The sequence below is a fragment of the Emydura macquarii genome, unplaced genomic scaffold (genome assembly GCF_026122565.2).
Source record: "Emydura macquarii macquarii isolate MOO-44397 ecotype Brisbane River unplaced genomic scaffold, CSIRO-AGI_Emac_v2 contig_480, whole genome shotgun sequence".
Taxonomy (NCBI): domain Eukaryota; kingdom Metazoa; phylum Chordata; order Testudines; family Chelidae; genus Emydura; species Emydura macquarii.
The window spans coordinates 441,841-458,624 of record NW_027130617.1 but is presented as its reverse complement, the minus strand read 5'-3'; the positions used below and the strand labels follow the sequence as shown (position 1 = coordinate 458,624).

General features: G+C 39.5%; 1 protein-coding gene across 3 annotated transcripts in view; it reads left to right on the top strand.

The window, feature by feature from the left end:
- DENND1B (DENN domain containing 1B) overlaps nucleotides 1-16,784 on the top strand; it is a 250,281-nt gene that overhangs the window by 137,428 nt on the left and 96,069 nt on the right. For all 3 annotated transcript variants that reach the window (XM_067538292.1, XM_067538291.1, XM_067538290.1), the window contains one exon: nucleotides 4,874-4,984. In XM_067538292.1, coding sequence (XP_067394393.1) covers nucleotides 4,874-4,984 — 111 coding nt within the window. The remainder of the gene's footprint in view (nucleotides 1-4,873; nucleotides 4,985-16,784) is intronic.

Here is a 16,784-nt window from a genome sequence, read left to right as displayed (position 1 = left end):
GGACCTACAAGTTAAGGCCATATACTGCTTTCCACAGCAGATCTCACACTGGTGTCAATAGGAGGTTTTTACAAAGAACAGGGATGGGGGGAAAGGGAAGGGAGAGAATACAGGTTTTGGCTAATAACAGAATCTTTAATTAGTGAAAGAGTTAGTCAGTAGTAAAAAGTTATACAAGGTTTTTTTATGATTACCACTATTTCTGCACATTGTTTGATCATGCAGTTGTCCAATTTGTGTGTGCATTTGTGGTAAGTATGTATACAAATCATGCCTGCCACTTGTGCACCTAAGTTATTTGAATATCTGGCCCCCCAAAATTGCATAATTAAGTGCCAGAGTTAACATCCCATTGAGATGAATGGAAGCAATTTAGTTTTCTAAGCGTTGTTGTTTCATGCTATTGGAGACATATCCGTTCGCATTTGGAAAGTCATCTTGACCGCTCTAATGGTTAAAAGTTTTTTCTTTGTTTAAATGAAGGTTTGCATCCTATAGCATTCAAATACGTGACAGAGGCAGATAAATACGTTAAACGGGCCGCAAATGTAACGTCTCTGATTTACCAGTGTGTGCTTGATTGTGTGTTTAATAGCTAGCCACTGAAAGTATAGCTTATTTAAAAAGCTTGCCTTCTTTAAATCTTGCATTTAAATGTGGGATCAAAGACATTCATGCTGTTGCCAGCCATTTGCTACCATTTTGAAATGATCACCAGCCCCAGAAAATTAAGTCTGCATGGTGGCACTAAGAAATTATATGGTGCACATAGCAGAATATTGATTCACTACAATGTTTCGGCTCTGTGCCTGTGGTTGATAGAAGCTGTGATTGTTGTGAAAGTGATGTATGTTTTTATGCAGTTCATAGGAAGGAAAGGAAATGTAAACTGAAGTGTCTTTTTCTATCATCTCTTTCCCACTCATTCCATTTGTAACTGTGTGTCCCCTTTCAGTCTGAGAAAAAGTAATAAGATGCTGTGATTTTACATGGGGAGTAAATAAATGGGGGGTAAACAGTAGTAAATTAATAATAATAATAATAATAATTATAATAATTATAAATAATAAATAGAATAATAAGTCCACTTATTCTTTGCTGTGATGCTTAAAGTATTGCAATAGACATTTACTTTTAAAATATAAATAAATCTGACAATTTTTAGGAAAAAAATCTGTACTGCAATATAGAGTGCAGTAAAGTGCTGGATGTACCTTTTGACAGTTCTGCAGCTTTAGCAACACAGAACCAAGCACAACCATCATATAAATAGATTCTATGCAGCTAGTCCTTGGCAAATTACAGTTATCGTGGCACATCTATCTCTGAGATGGTGTATTGACATGTGGTTCAAGAGCCCAGGGTACCTTTCTCCAAACAACAGTTTGGGTCCTTGCAGCCCCTGCCTTCATCTCTTTCAGGGGCCAGGCATTAATTTGTGGGATTCATTCAGCATGCCCCAATTTGTGTGAAATTGGGCCCTTCACACAGTTGCATCCTCATGCTTTGAAAATGTCAGGGCCTTACCTTATAGTTTTTACTCATTATCCTTTCTGTACCTCACACCCCAAAGTACATGCACAAGGAAGAAAGTGACCATTCTGATCCAAGCAAAATTTAAGTTAATATCTATTTATTTAAAGTTTATTTGCAGTGTTAGCCCAGTTCTGGTGCACAGAAATTTTCTCCTCTTTCCAGCGCTGTGTGATCTGGAAGTCATCTTGCTTCTGTTACCCCTAAAGAGGGTGATTGTGTTTGGCATCTTTGTCACAAGAAAGGAAGTGATGGCAGAAGGACACAGCATCTTCTGTCATCCCTCCAGTACACTGAGAGCACAGCACTTTTGGGCTAAGCAGTAGAGCTGAGAGGAGCATTAAACATCATGGCCCTGCTCTTTTTGGCTTTGTCAGAGCCTGGCAGGGTAGCAGTCTTCTGATGTTCTACCTAGGCCAAAGGACAAATTCTACAGGTGTGGAATTGCAGGAAACCTGAAGTAGGGGGAAGGATTGAGTGGGGGAATTGGAGATGGGCATCAGGTCAGGGGAAAAGGAAGAAAACCCTCCCTGCACTCTGAGCCCCCTGGTTGGCCACTGATAGCTGCTTCCCTGTTCAGTTTAGGACCTGTGAAATTAAGACTCATCATCCCTGACCACACAATCTCAGATACCTCCCCCTTCAAGTCCCCTGTAATTAGTGACCATAAAGGCAGACTCTGAGCCATACCATCCTTAGAGGCTGGAGAAGCTTAACTGATAGCTGTGAACCCCATTTGGGATCCTTGTCCCCACCACCCATGGCATACCCAAACCATTCAACCCATTATGGCGTGCATGGTTACCCTGTATAGGTACTGCCAGTGGCCAGCTGTTTAGTCAGATCCACTCTACCATTTCACATTAATAAAAATATTAGTAGCAGAAAGCCCGTGCTGTTGCACAGGTGTAATATATAAAGTTATGTATATAAAAGCTGAAAATGACTGAGAATAGTGAAAGACGATGAATCCCACGTAGTGGTGATGTTGATTTGTATTTGGCGGGGGGATGTGCTGAAGATTTGTGTTGTTTTGTGCAGGTGGCAGATCAGGAGTGTGTAATGTGGTGAGGATTATATGTATTTGCAGTTCTGACATGTGCTGGTTCTGTTGTTGTTTGGGTGGTTCTGAAGAACAATGGCAGTTGGGCCAAATAATCCACCATCTGTACAGTCTTGTTCATGCAACCAATGGTATTGTTGCATGCATATTAGCTATAGAATCATAGAATATTAGAGTTGGAAGGGACCTCAGGAGGTCATCTAGTCCAACCCCCTGCTCAGAGCAGGACTAACATCAGCTAAATAATCCCAGCCAGGACTTTGTCAAGCCACAGCTTAAAAACTTCTAAAAATGGAGATTTCACCACCAGCCTAGATAACCCATTCTAGTGCTTCAGCACCCTCCTAGTGAAAAACTTTTTCCTAATATCCAACCTAGACCTCCCCACTGCAACTTGAGACCATTGCTCCTTGTTCTGTCATCTACTACCATTGAGAATAGCCTAGCTCCATCCTTCCTGGAACCCCCTTTCAGGTAGTTAAAGGCTGTTATCAAATCTCCCCTCATTCTTCTCTTTTGCAGACTAAACAAGCCTAGTTCCCTCAGTCTCTCCTCATAAGTCTTGTGCTCCAGCCCCCTAATCATTTTTGTTGCCCTCCGCTGGATCTCTCCAACTTGTCCACATCGTTTTTGTAGTGGGTGCGCAAAACTGGACACAATACTCTAAATTCGGCCTCACCAATGCCGAATAGAGGGGAATAATCACTTCTGGCGATCTGCTGGCAATGCTCCTACTAATGCAGCCCAATATGCTATTAGCCTTCTTGGCAACCAGGGCACACTGCTGACTCATATCCAGCTTTTTATCCACTGTTACCCCCAGGTCCTTTTCTGCAGAACTGCTGCCTAGCCCATCAGTCCCCAGTCTGTAGCTGTGCATGGGATTCTTCCGTCCTAAGTGCAGAGTGCTGCACTTGTCCTTGTTGAACCTCATCAGATGTCTTTTGGCCCAATCCTCCAATTTGTCTAGGTCACTCTGTATCCTATCCCTACCTTCCAGGGTATCTACCACTCCCCCTAGCTTAGTGTCAGCCTAGACGGACCCCTGGGGCACTCCGCTTGTGACCGGCTGCCAGCTAGACATGAAGCCATTGATCACTACCCATTGAGCCTGATGATCTAACCAGCTCTCTATCCATTTTATAGTCCATTCATCCAACCCATACTTCTTTAACTTGCTGATAAGAATACTGTGGGAGACTGTATCAAAAGCTTTGCTAAAGTCAAGATATTTCACATCCACTGCTTTCCCCACATCCACAGAGGCGGGCTAATGATTGATTGAGTAAGGCTAATGATTGGTTGAGTTACCTCTGATATCACAATGGTCCAGGACTCTTGGCATGGTATAGATACATGCCTATCTGTGGCTGGATCCCACATGGGTATAATTTGTGAAGTCAAATTGTCTGAGAACTTAAAAAATTCAATAGTAACAGGCTGAGAATCCCAGTGATGACTGAACGTGGTGATATTCTGAACAAACAGCGCCCTCAGCAAAATGTATAGCTGTTTCCAATGCTTCACACTGACTCAACAAACATTTTAGGCTTCAGAGTGAAAAGCAAAGTAGCGTTCCGGGAATCTTTTATAGATTAAATTTCTCCATTTATATATGAATGAGGAGGAATTTACTAGCGAAACAAGGTGGGTGAGGTTATATCTTTAACTGGAATAACTTCTGTTGGTGAGAAAGACAAGCTTTCGAGCCTACAGAAGTTGGTCCAGCAAAAGAGATTCCCTCACCCACTTTGTCTCTTTAGTATCCTGGGACCAATATGGCTACAACATTGCATACAGTGAGGAATTTACTAGTGTGACTGAGTTGGTATTAAGTCTCTGAATGCTTTTATTTATATTTTACAAAGGAATGCATTTACATTTTTTAATGTATATTCGCTTAGGGCTCAGGATGGATGCATACTATACTCAAACTCAAAATATAAATAAAAATGAATAGCTGTTTTAAACAGAACTAGCACATATTTGTTCCAAAGTTTCCATGTTTCCAAATTTGTGGAAAATTCAAAGTTCCCTTCCACCCAAAAGGATAATTAAACAAACAAAACGAAGAGACTATATTAAAGTTAATTTTACTTCGTGGTTAAAATGGCAATGAATTGTATGAATAAAGATATTTAATGAACAGACATGTTTCTCTGACAGGATTGATTTTCATTTGTATTGTGAGAAAGTTATAAATAATGAACAAAACGTTTTACTCAATTACCCACTGTTAATATATGTTAACATTTCTTTTTTTATTTATTTAAACAGAGAAATCTTACTGAATATTTTGTTGCTGTGGATGTGAACAACATGCTGCAACTTTATGCCAGTATGTTACATGAGAGACGAATCATTATTACCTCTAGCAAACTAAGCACTGTAAGTACTTCACACATTTCCTTTTAAGTAGAATAAATTGAGCATTTCATAAAAAGACCTACAGACCTCTGCAGATTTAGATATGTTCCATGTGTACTTGTAAGACAATATCTACATACTTTTTTGATATATGGTTTTAATCTGGCTCTTGAAGTACAAAAGTCTGATTTATATAAGACCTACTCAGATACATTAAGTCAGGTTAATTATTTTTTCTTATCAGGAGATGAGAGTTCTTTAACTCTCCAGAGTTCATTTCTGTGCCTGCTACCCTATAAAGAATTCTTAAGGGCTATTATAAGATCTTTATTATTCACTTGTGGCTTATTCCATTGGAGCTACTTGAAGGAAATCAAGGGGCCATGATAATAGCTGCTATCCTAACCTGGTAATAGGTAGATTCATCTTTGTTGCAGAGTAGTGGTTTGGGGTATATACTGTAATAGCTCTGATTTGGAACAGCTCTTGAGGCTGATGATAATTTACAACTCAAAATAGCATTTTTGTTACAGGTTTTAGGGTACTGCCCACACTGAAATGTTTTTCCTTTTGTCAGTATAGATTGGAGAAATGAAAGAACATCTATGTTTGGTTACAAAAACATATCTGAATATTCAGACATTCTTTTGTTTTAAACTTCACAGAGTATAATGGTTGAGCCTTTGAAATTTTCTTATAGCTTGATGCATACTCAAGTGGTTAACTTAGGTTGCAAGTGAATATCATTTGACAAACCAGTTTGCGTCCTAGTATATATTTGTCATTTCGTACCTTTAATCTTTTGTTAAAACTCAGTCACAAAAAATTCTTTTATTTCCTTTAAGCAGTCTTGTATAAAGCCTTTTGTCTGACACACTTTCTGTAGAAGTAATTCAACATTACTAACTTTACTATAGAATAAATGAACACTTGCTTTATTTTCTTTGGGAGCAGGATTTAGATGCAATTTTAAAAACAATTCAGAGCAACTTTTCAGAGATTTACAGATGTGCTACATTTCTAAAAACAAATCTCCAGGTTAAATAATATTTTTGAGATCTCAGGGAATATATGGTGTATAAAGAGTCATTTAAATTCCATTGAGCTGAAAAGGAAATTTAGCGGGGCAGGAAAAACCCTGTGTTGCCAAAGGAGGCTGGTAAGTAGCAGCAGTTCCTACAGTTAAAAAAAGAAAACATATCACAAGTCTCCAAATCTACAACTTATGGTGAATGGGCTGCAGCACTATGTAGAGTTCCATGTGGCTTTAGCGGGTCTTCATGCAAGCAGAGCAGTTCACCAGCATTCAACAAGATGCAGGAGCAGGGCCAAGCTAAATAATCCAGGAACAATTTGAGAATGAATGAGAGATGTGTAGCTTTTAGAAAGTAGTTGATGTTGTAAGTACTATAAGTATGTAAAAATAAATACATAAAAAATCTGCTATTCAAATCCCAGTGCCTTCGACTTTTAAAAGCTAGATCTTTTCCTTTAAATTCTGAATAGGCTAGAATCATCCCTTTCAGTCATATAGTCCAATATTTATTTCTAAAATGCGTCCATCAGGAGTAGTGGGTGCATGTACAAAACATAGCAAAAAATGAGGAACAATAACAGTTTGAACCAATGTCCAAATACAAAAACCCTCCCATACTCCAAAGTCAAGATTTCACATCATCATCATCCCATCACTTCACCCATCCTCCCTCCCTGAAAAAGCCTATGAGAACAGATAAGCATCACACCATGAACAACAAATTTGGACTTTGTCAAACCAGTGAGGGAAGAGAATTCTAAAATGGTGGCTCCTTCACAAAAAACACGTTGGCCCCCACCCTCTAGGTTCGCCAAACTCTGATCTATGCTCTGAAGTCCAGAGGGGTTGGGCAGAAGGTATAATTAAGCCATCTTTGCAGCTCACCATTATAGCTGCAAGCTTGGTCCCTGACAAAAGATAGAATAATCACAAGGGTGCCCTGAATAGCCCCAGTGCTGCCATAGGAGAAGAGATGTGTAGGAGTCACCGTGGTGGTGTTTGTGCCCCTATAAGAATCCTTTATTAGTCAGTTAAGCTAGGTTTAAGTCTGATTTGTGCTGGAAAGCTTAATGGGATATAGAATCTCTCCCGTTTTTGGCTTTAGCTACTTCCCGTTTAGAGACGGATCTGTTAGCTTTAGTGCCTCAGCTGATCTCAACTGCATAGTAAGACACTGTGACCCAGGAACCTCTTTGTGCCGACTAGCAAGGGGCACAGAGGGCGTACATAGGGGTTACAGGAATCTCCTGAGTCTGATATTTACACTCTAGTACACCAAAGAATGTCATAGCAGGTCTCAAAAGCTAGTGTCACATGCATCATCAATCTCATTGTGAAATGCATCTACAGATGTTGTGCAAGGAATTATGTGTATATATACAAAAAATATGTTCTTAATGTCTGTGTCTAGGAATGGGTCAGCAGCAAAGGTGAAAAACAGCAAAAGGTGTCAACCAATTCCATCTATCTGCTTAAATGTAAATTGAGTATTGTCTCATTCACAATGGGTCTCCTGTCACCCGTCTGAACTAACGGCAAATGAAGGATTGTGAGATCTTCAGAAAGAAAATAACAGGGGGGGGGGAAGCGAGAGAACCTTATCTTGAGGTGCACGTCAAATATTTGCTCTGTTATATTTGGGGGGGCAAAGAAAACACCCTTATCGTCCTTCACTGAGGAAGTAAATGTTCAGTGAGTTTGCTTCATGACAGAAGGGTCTCAGCCAGGCTTGGTTAAAAACACTATAGAGAATTTTGGATGAGAGAACCTCCTGTCTAAAGAAGTTTAACCTGTTAGTTTGAATTTAGTCTCTGGAAAACGGGTTATGATTTTGTTTTGTTTTATATGTAACCAATTGTTTCTAATATTCTTACTCTCTATCACTTGAATCTCTGGTTTTTGATAATAAACTTATTCTTCTTTTCACTATACATATATCTAAATGCCTTGGTACTAAGCAAAGTGATGATCCTGAGTTAAATCTTGCAAGCAGGTGCGCCCTATTCCTTTGCGAATAGCGGGCCTGGTAATTTAGTGAGTGTTCAGTGGATGGGAATGCTCTAAGGACTCAGAGGTTGGTGTGTGCCTGTTGCTAGCTGTAGAGGGGAAATGAGGCCTGTGGGAGCCTGGAAGGTAGTGCTTCTGCTGCCAGAAGCTGGGTTTCAGGGAGCTGATCCACAACAGGCACAGACAAGACTGCTTGACACTAAGGGCAGGTGGTGGTGAGGTGCCTCACGCAACCCTGGGGAGTGTTACAGACAGGAGAAGAGAGGCAGTCTGAGTTATTTAGTACCCATCTCAAAAGCTTTATGGGATAAAACTGACACCTGGAAATGGTTTGGAAGCCAGTGTAAGTCACCGGTATAATATGCTTTCAGTGAGAAACACCTCTTCAGAAGCGAGCAACTGTATTTGGAACTATCTGAAGTTTCTGATCAGTTTTAAGGTGCAGCCCCATAAAAAGTTCATTGCAATAATCCACTCATTAAGTAACATAGACACTGTGGTGGAATCGTCACCAGAAAGAAAATGTTGCAATCTCCTAACCAGCGATAGGTGAAAAGCTGTTCTTGTCCAGTTTGCAACCAGAGGCGTCCCAAACAATAAAATCCCCAAGTTGTCAACCCGAATAACAGATTGCAGACAAACTACCATGAATGAGGGAGCTGAGATCACTTCCTCAGTGAGTATTTCCCCCAACCTCCTAACATTATCAGAGTCTTAACTGGATTAAATTTCAGTCAGCTGGCCAACTTCCAAGGACCAGTACTGGCAAAGACGCGATTCCCTCTAAATTTTCTTTATACTGAGTGGGCTATAAACTCCACTGAGGGCTACATTTTTGTCCTTGGGCAAGCTTACAATTTATTATTAAGAGGAAAAAGAGCGCGAGAAAGAGAGACAGAGAAATCCCCCACAGAACTGTGAGAGCACACAAAATGGATTGCAATTGCTTTTTAGAAAGATTACAGTCTATTGTCTAAATGAGTATTTCAGGACTGTTTAAAGTATGGATTATGTAAATGTGTATTTAAGGACTTTAAAAAATGCATAATATTGTCAGGACCTACTACAATAGGGTGACCCATATATGAGTTTCCAGGGAGTTTTATATTTGAGTATTATTGTGCAGTAGTGTGCCAGTAGTTGAACATTCAGTTGGAATGCTTGAGACTTGCTTCCACATCTAGTAGAGACGACACCCATGTTTAAGTATGAGTTATTCAGGATTCTTAAATTCAATCATTAATCTCAGGACCATGAATGAAACTAAAAATGCCATATTTGGCATTTTTTGGTTTTCTGGATAACAGCACTCACAAACAAAACAGATTTTTGCCATCTTCATGCAATAATTAATGTTAATAATAGAAAGAGGAAAAAAATCACATTACTGATATTTGAAAATTGGCTACTGTAATTGTTACTCAAGGTATTTTAGGAACTTCTGTGTCATGTTCTCACCCCTCAAGGGAGCCCTCCTACCGTCTCCTCCCAGGAGCCCCTGTCTCCTCCCACTCCACTCCTTCCCCCTCTCTGCTGGCACTGAGAAGTGGGTGCTCAGATGTGCCGTCCTGCCAAAGGAGGGGGAAAAGCCCCTCTGCTACCTACGTCCTATTTCTGCAAATGTTGCCCATTGGGGTAACTTTTATTCTTACTGTTCCTACCTGTACTGGGATTTTCCCATCTGCTACTATCTGGCAGCACGTCTCCTCCTTTCTTAACTCCGGCTCCTACCCCTGTCCCTGATTTTGCCTATCTGTCTCTCTCCTTCCTCTGCATCCACCTGTTTGATTCCCCTGCTCATAGAGTTTGACTTCCCTGCATAAATTCAGGCCATCTCTCCCCTTCTGCACTCTGGTAGCCCCCATTAATAGTGGGGAGCACATTTTATTTCCAAGTGAGGGAAGAGTCAGGGCAGCGGCTTCAGCAGGTGTTACTGAGCATGCTCACATTGCTCCACAAGCTTCAAGTAGTAAATCATACCAGGGAGCAGTTCATGCCACTACACCAGCTGTGCTTCCAGCTATGTGATGTGTGGTGGATACAGAATAGTTGCTTGGCTGTGCATGCGTGCAGTTTACAGGGAATGTTGGGCAAAGGACTTGGTAAATTGGTCAGCCGCGCTAGTGAGGGCTGACAAAATAGAGATGTAGAGTTGAGTGTCACGGACGTAAGACTTCAGTATGCGCTGCGTCCCCACCATCCATAGCAGCCTCTCTTACAAATTGAACAGGAGTGGTGGCAGAATTACTTACTACTGTACTGGGTTGTTTTGACGTGCGTGTGTATCAATCTTCTAAATTCTTTTATCAGAGCTATTTTGAATAGTTACGAATGATTAATTTTGCTTTTTGGCTCATTAATACATTACTTCATTAAACTGATGGAGTGCTGGGTTTAAATGTGCATGTGTCTTAATAAAAATATTCCAAATAAACAAACAGTCTCTATTTGAGTGATGTGTATGCTAGATTTAGTTCTCTTGGCTATTGCATGTATAAAATAGTATTTTGATGACTGCACTGGAAAGGTAACCTTTTGATATTCCTAAATTAAAGTTTGATTCTTAAGTAGATTTGTCTTTCAAACATACTGCTATCAAGTGCATTTTATTGTTAAGGGAGTTGTCCCTTATTTTGGGGGTTAACTTAATACCAAGTGTTTATGACAGTTCATGAAGACTGGGTTGTGATGTCACCCCCAAGTTATCAGCTCTGTTTCGGTTCACTATCTCAGGGCAGTAGGACCGATAACAAAAGGCATAATTCAAGGCTTCTCTCAATCTCTCCTTACCCTTCTTTTGTGGGGGATGCAAAATTGCTTGAATATATCTGGAAAAAAATTCTTTTAAGTGTAGCACTTCTCGGCTATAAATTTCATGTGTTTTTTATATTCAAGATAAAGGACTGGACCTGGCATGAAAGCAAGAGAAAAATACTTTAAAAGTATTTAAAAAGAAGATTTACTTTGAGGGAGCCAGGACATAGAAGAGAGGGTTAAATTATTAAGTTATTAATTAGCCTTTTTAACTGGTAATTGGGTCATTTGCATTTTTAATCTATGTTCCAATAGATTTAGCTCAATGACATGCTTGCATTTCATTCCCAGCCAAGCAGGCTTCTGTTTTGTATGTGTCTTTTCATAATTGCAACTCTGTTTATTCTTTTGCATCTTTCTATAAATTGATTTGCTATTTTTTTTAAACTCCCTCTGTTTGAATCTTAATAGCAATCTGCATGACAAGCACATAAAGCTGTAAATGAAAACTTCCTTGCACTCAATTCTACTATAGCTTCATGGTCATTATTTGCTCTGGCTGTTGACTCTTTTACTAGTACAGCTTTCTAACTCCCTTTCATAATATGACTGTCATCAACCTTGCAGCTTGCTTGGGGCTTAATGTTAGCATGGGATAGATTCACCTAGACTGAGGATCATGTTCTGTAAGATCTGTTTCTATTAAAAGCTACAATTTTTAGCTTTTGAACTGGTAACTATCAAAGAAAAGCAAATTGCATGATAGTTTTGGAATGAGTGAATGAAACAATGCGGGGATATATTCACAGAGGTGATTTTAGTTGTTTCACTTTAATTGAATACGGAAGACTGATCTTAGATATCAAGTTAAAATATGCAGTATTTTTATGTATTAGTGTTTTAGCATCCACTCCTATATTTGTTTGAATTTTTTTTATTAATGACATGGGAATATAATAGTTTTAATGCAATTTATGTTTTATTTAATCTTTGTATAAATTATTAAGCTAGTGTGGAAAGCTTTTCTGGCAAGACTGAACTAGAGCATTGATTTTATGCATGCTGTAGGCAGGCCCTAGATGTTTAGGCCCCAAGTGAACCTGCTGTGGTAGTCTACCAGAACATCATACCATAGTCTCATGTATTCAAAGCAAAGGAATAAATCATGATTTTACAACAGGGCATCAGTTGACTTATTGCTGTTTTGTGACCGGAGGTAGGAAGGATTGCTGTTTAAAGCCATGTCATTGGTTCTCAAGTCAGTCAAGCATGAAGGCTTGTCATATGCCTCTATAATTGTACCTCACCAGACTTTCTCTAACTAGTCAGCTGGGGCTGTGCATTTTGTCTCAAACACCCGGTTGGCCAGCGTCTGACAGGAGCTTTCTCATCATCCTGTCAGTAATATGTTAACTAGAGTGTATCTTTTGCGGCCTATAGTGGCAGGTGGAAAGGATGCTTCACTTTAAAGCAGATGTCTAAATGTTATCTCCATTTTGACCAATACTTGTTTTAGCTAATACCAACTTGAAAAGTGTGTAAGCACTGTAGTTAAAGTTTTGACTTCACTGTCTGTGAATCCTTTCTGGAGAAGTTTACATATAAAGGAATGCATCAGGAATTTTTTCATTATGTTAATAATAGATGCAACTTTTTTGTAGGTATTTGACTGTGGGCTTTTCCTTGCTTACATGAAAGAGAGCAGCCCCATTCAGTCACTGACTACAGCATAGTTAGTTGGAGTGAATGGAGTTTTTAGAATCTTTAGTCCATATGGATTGTTTTCCCCATTAAATTCTATTCAGCTCCCTTGTCTTGACAGTCCTACTATCTATAGTCAACCAGGGACTAGGAAGACAAAATGACTCCTTTGAGGATGTGATGTAGTTGACCAGCTGCTCAGGAATAGAAAGCACAGTGTCCTTACCTTAAATGATAAGTGCATCACCTTGCACATCACTTTGCTCTCTCCTCAGCTGACCCTGAAAGTGGGATTCATGAGTTTGTTCTCAAATTGATGTATCCCTAGGTGGTGGTATTGTCCACTGAGTTACAAAGGAAGTCCAGTATTAATTGTCTATTTTTCCCCTTCCTTTAATAATATCTTTATGGTTCATAGGCTGCCCATTTATCCTTGGCCATGTTTAAAGAATAATGCTGGCCAATGCTCTGGTAGTGGGGCAGATCCTTGAATATGGCTATGAAGCACCCAGTGCAGGTCAGTGAGGAAGGAGTGTAAAGTTCAGGCCTAGGTTGGCTGTTTGCAGGAATGTTCCTCAGGTGTAAGCTGAAGAAGCCAAAACAGTACCTGCGGATCATAACCCAGTTGTGCCCCATATGCTGGGGAAGGCAATGGCTTAGGAATTGCTATGATGGCTCTGTGCCAGCAGATTAATCTCCCGACACTGGGGTGATCCTCCCACGGTTGGTTCTACCAGCTCTTCAAGCAGCTTCTGCTGATGGTGCAGTTCAACAGGGCTGCTCTTCATCTGAGAAACTGACTGTAAACTTTATAGCAGCAAACATGTCGAGTAGAGTTATCCTGATAATTGTATCCAAATTGTATCTACGGACTTAGGGTGAAATTCTGCTCACAAATACATGCACAAAATTCCAATATGGTCAAAGGCGGTGTGTGCGAACATATCCGAGGGCTGAATTTAGCTCCTGGAAAGCAGGAAAGTGATATTAATTTATTATCCCGTTCATAAAGCATTGCAAAGATTTAACTAATATTAAACAAATACCCACAAATCTAATTAAATACACACACACAGGATTATTACCATTGTCGGTGCCTGTGAATAAATGAAGAACAGCAGCATTACAAAAACAAATGTCATTTTACAGGTGGGGAATTGATACACACAGAGACTAAGTGACTTGCCTAAGGTGACACCGTAAGACCAGGACAAAGCAAGGAATTGATCCTAGATCTCCCTGGTTTTAAGCTGGCATTATAACCACTGGACCATCTTTCCTGTTTTTACAACACAATAGCAAGATGAATGACACTGGAGATGAATTGGGGAAAAGCAGTGAAACTTGTTGACAATTCTGGTTTTATCTGGCTAGGTGGGAGTTGCATAACAGTGTTGTAGTTTTTCTCCCCTTACCTGCCATCTGTATAAAAACATAAAAGATAGTATTACTGTACGCTACAAAATAAGAACATGTTTTCTTTTCAAGAAAAGGTCATGATTCAGAGGTGGATCAGCAAATTACTCTTTTTAAAAAAAAACAAAAACCCACCATCTGCAGTTTAACACTAAGCCAAAAAGAAAAAAATCCTGGCCTGAGTGGGACACCTCTATGAATGAGATGTTAGTTTGCTTTCCGTATCCAGTTAATCCTTGGCAATTCAAAAAAAACTGCCAAACAAGAGTGCCAGTAGGTGCCATATATAATAGCAGCTTTTGTGGATCTGGACTGAAGGTCACTAAAAAAAATCTTCAGGTGCTGAATCAGTACATAGCTGGGCCATATTTGAACTGATGACCCAAAAATGAAATGTTCCATATTCCATTATGAATTGCCAGAGCAATAAGGTCCCTTGAAAGTCTCAGTTATCAGTGGCTGAATAAAAGTAGGAGATATTATTAATGCTTGCACTGAACTGGTATGTCATACTTGCACTTTTTTCCAGCATACTATACCAGCAGTATTTAGCTATCTGCTTCTTCCTACCTAGCACAGCTTCTTGCCCATCCCTTCACTTCTCCATGTTCACTGTTCAAAAGATGAATTACGACATACGAGATGCTCTCTTGTCTTGCTTGCAGTAAATAAGTCGCTTGTCAACTGTTCACAAAGAGTGTTGTTCCCTGCTGCTCCTTAATTAGTGGACAGCAGGAAAGCATGCCATGGAGTTCCTCTACCTTTTGAGGGAGGATGAAAAAATTATTCTTGGGAACTCCCCCTTCAGATGGGAGAAACATATGCAGAACCCTCTTGATTTGTGGTAGAGCCACTCCTCCTGCATAGAGAGGGAAGTAGTTGGGGCAGAAAGAGAGGGAGAGAAAGAAGGTAGTAGGAGGGGGAAAATGGGTGAAAACCTGTGTGGGAGAAAGAGTAGGTGTAGAGCTGGGAAAAATTAGGGAGAGATTTAGAAGATAAGGCATAAATGAGCAAGAGGGGAAGGAAGGTAGCACATGGAAGTGGAAAGAGAATACAGGGAGCCTGAAAGCAAACATTAGGAAAGACAAAAGAGTGAGAAGAAAGAAGTGGGTGGCGGAGTTAGCTTTTTAAAGACTAAAGGAGTACCAGAATGAAGAGACACTCTTTATTCAGTCTAAAAACTTGACTAATATTTTTCAAAACACTGTTTTTTCAAGAGTATCTTTTAAAATATGTCCTAGTATCTTTTGGAGGAAAAACATTTCTAAAAAATTACAAAGGCCTTTTTGCTGCTACACCTTTTCCCTCCACTTTTGCCTAGAAAGGTGTTTCTTTCCCCAGTGCAACGGCATCAAATAAGCTCAGTTTCCTCCTTCCACCGGCTCTTTTCTGGACACTCACCTGCCAGTTGCCTCTTCAGTTTAATTTTCTGCTCTGCTGCTATTACTGGGAAACACCCTTTTCCTGGCCCATAAGGCTGGGCAAGAATTATGTGGGCGCTTCTCCTTTCCAAGGTGGTAGACAAGAATGATATCACCGTGCTGCATCCTGAGAGAAATAGCAACTACCCATCCAGCAACCCAGTGAAACTGACTGTACACAAAATGCTGTCAAATGCACAGAATAAACAAAGTGAAAATACAGATAAAAAGAAGGGGACTAAATCTGAAAAATAGGACTTTTTAAAACTATGCCCACAAGTTTAAAAATACATGTTTTCATGTAATTTATTCAAGGTCCAACATTTCATTTTGTTTCCTTGGCCGAAAAGGTGATTTTTAAATTAAGATCTGATCATGTCCTTGGGGTGACAAACTCTTAGGCCTATGGGACTTTGAGGAAGTGTGTGCCAGCGCTCATTTCTGGACATGACATTAAAAGCCACTGATAACATTAGAGATTGTTTTGGGAAATTGGTTTTTTAGTGCTGTAGCTCATTAGTAGTTTATATGATTTTTTTTTTAAAGGTGATTGTACGACAATATAGGTTAGTTTTACTTGGGCATTTTGTCTAATTTGAGTCACTGTGTTGGGCTTGCAGACAATATTCTGCTAATAAGTTTATGAATTCCTATTTTTCATATTGTTCTGATTGTAAATCTTGTCATCTCTGTTCTCTCAGTTTTATTTTCACGGGGGTTGCAGAAAGTGCTTTGAACAAAGTAATTTATACTGATAGAACGTTATCTGCCAGATAAGAAAAACGGTTTGTGTGATATACGGAGTAATTGTTTTCAGATCATTCTCTTGAATTAGGTGAATCTGCAACTAGCTATCAAATAAATATATTGTAGAAATCTGTTTACAAAAAGCTTTCAATTCAAAATAGCATTGTTTCAAAAAGATTGCAGTGTATCTGCAGAAATTTAGAGGGATGTATTTCCATGAGGCAAATCCTTCAGGATTTCCAGAATGTTTAACATGTGATCTTGCCTTGTTATGCATTAAATTTTGTTACCTGGCACTCAGATGCTGTGGTGATGGGTATTGTAGGAAGAACCTAAACAATGACATAAAATCAAAAGAGAGGTACAAATGTAAAATTTCAAGAGGATACTTTACTAACTGATAGCACTCAGCTACTTAATGTTTTTAGAGATACATTTGACATGTTTCAGCATGTGCTCCTGCTGAGAGAACATACAGTATTAAATGCGTCCCCCTGCCGTGCAAAGTCAGATGATTGGGTTATAGTTTTCCCACAGTTCCTGACAGAACATTGAGTCCTCTGTGTACAGGTCATTCAAATTGCTGAAAGTGTAGTCAAGTTTTATTTTTGTTTGTTTGTTTGTTTGTTTCAAGGATATGTTCCTTTGTGCCTATATAAAGACTCTTGCAGTTCACAGTCTGGAATTTACAAATTATCATCTGAAACAAGATTATTTTATTGAATCATTCCAAAAAGGT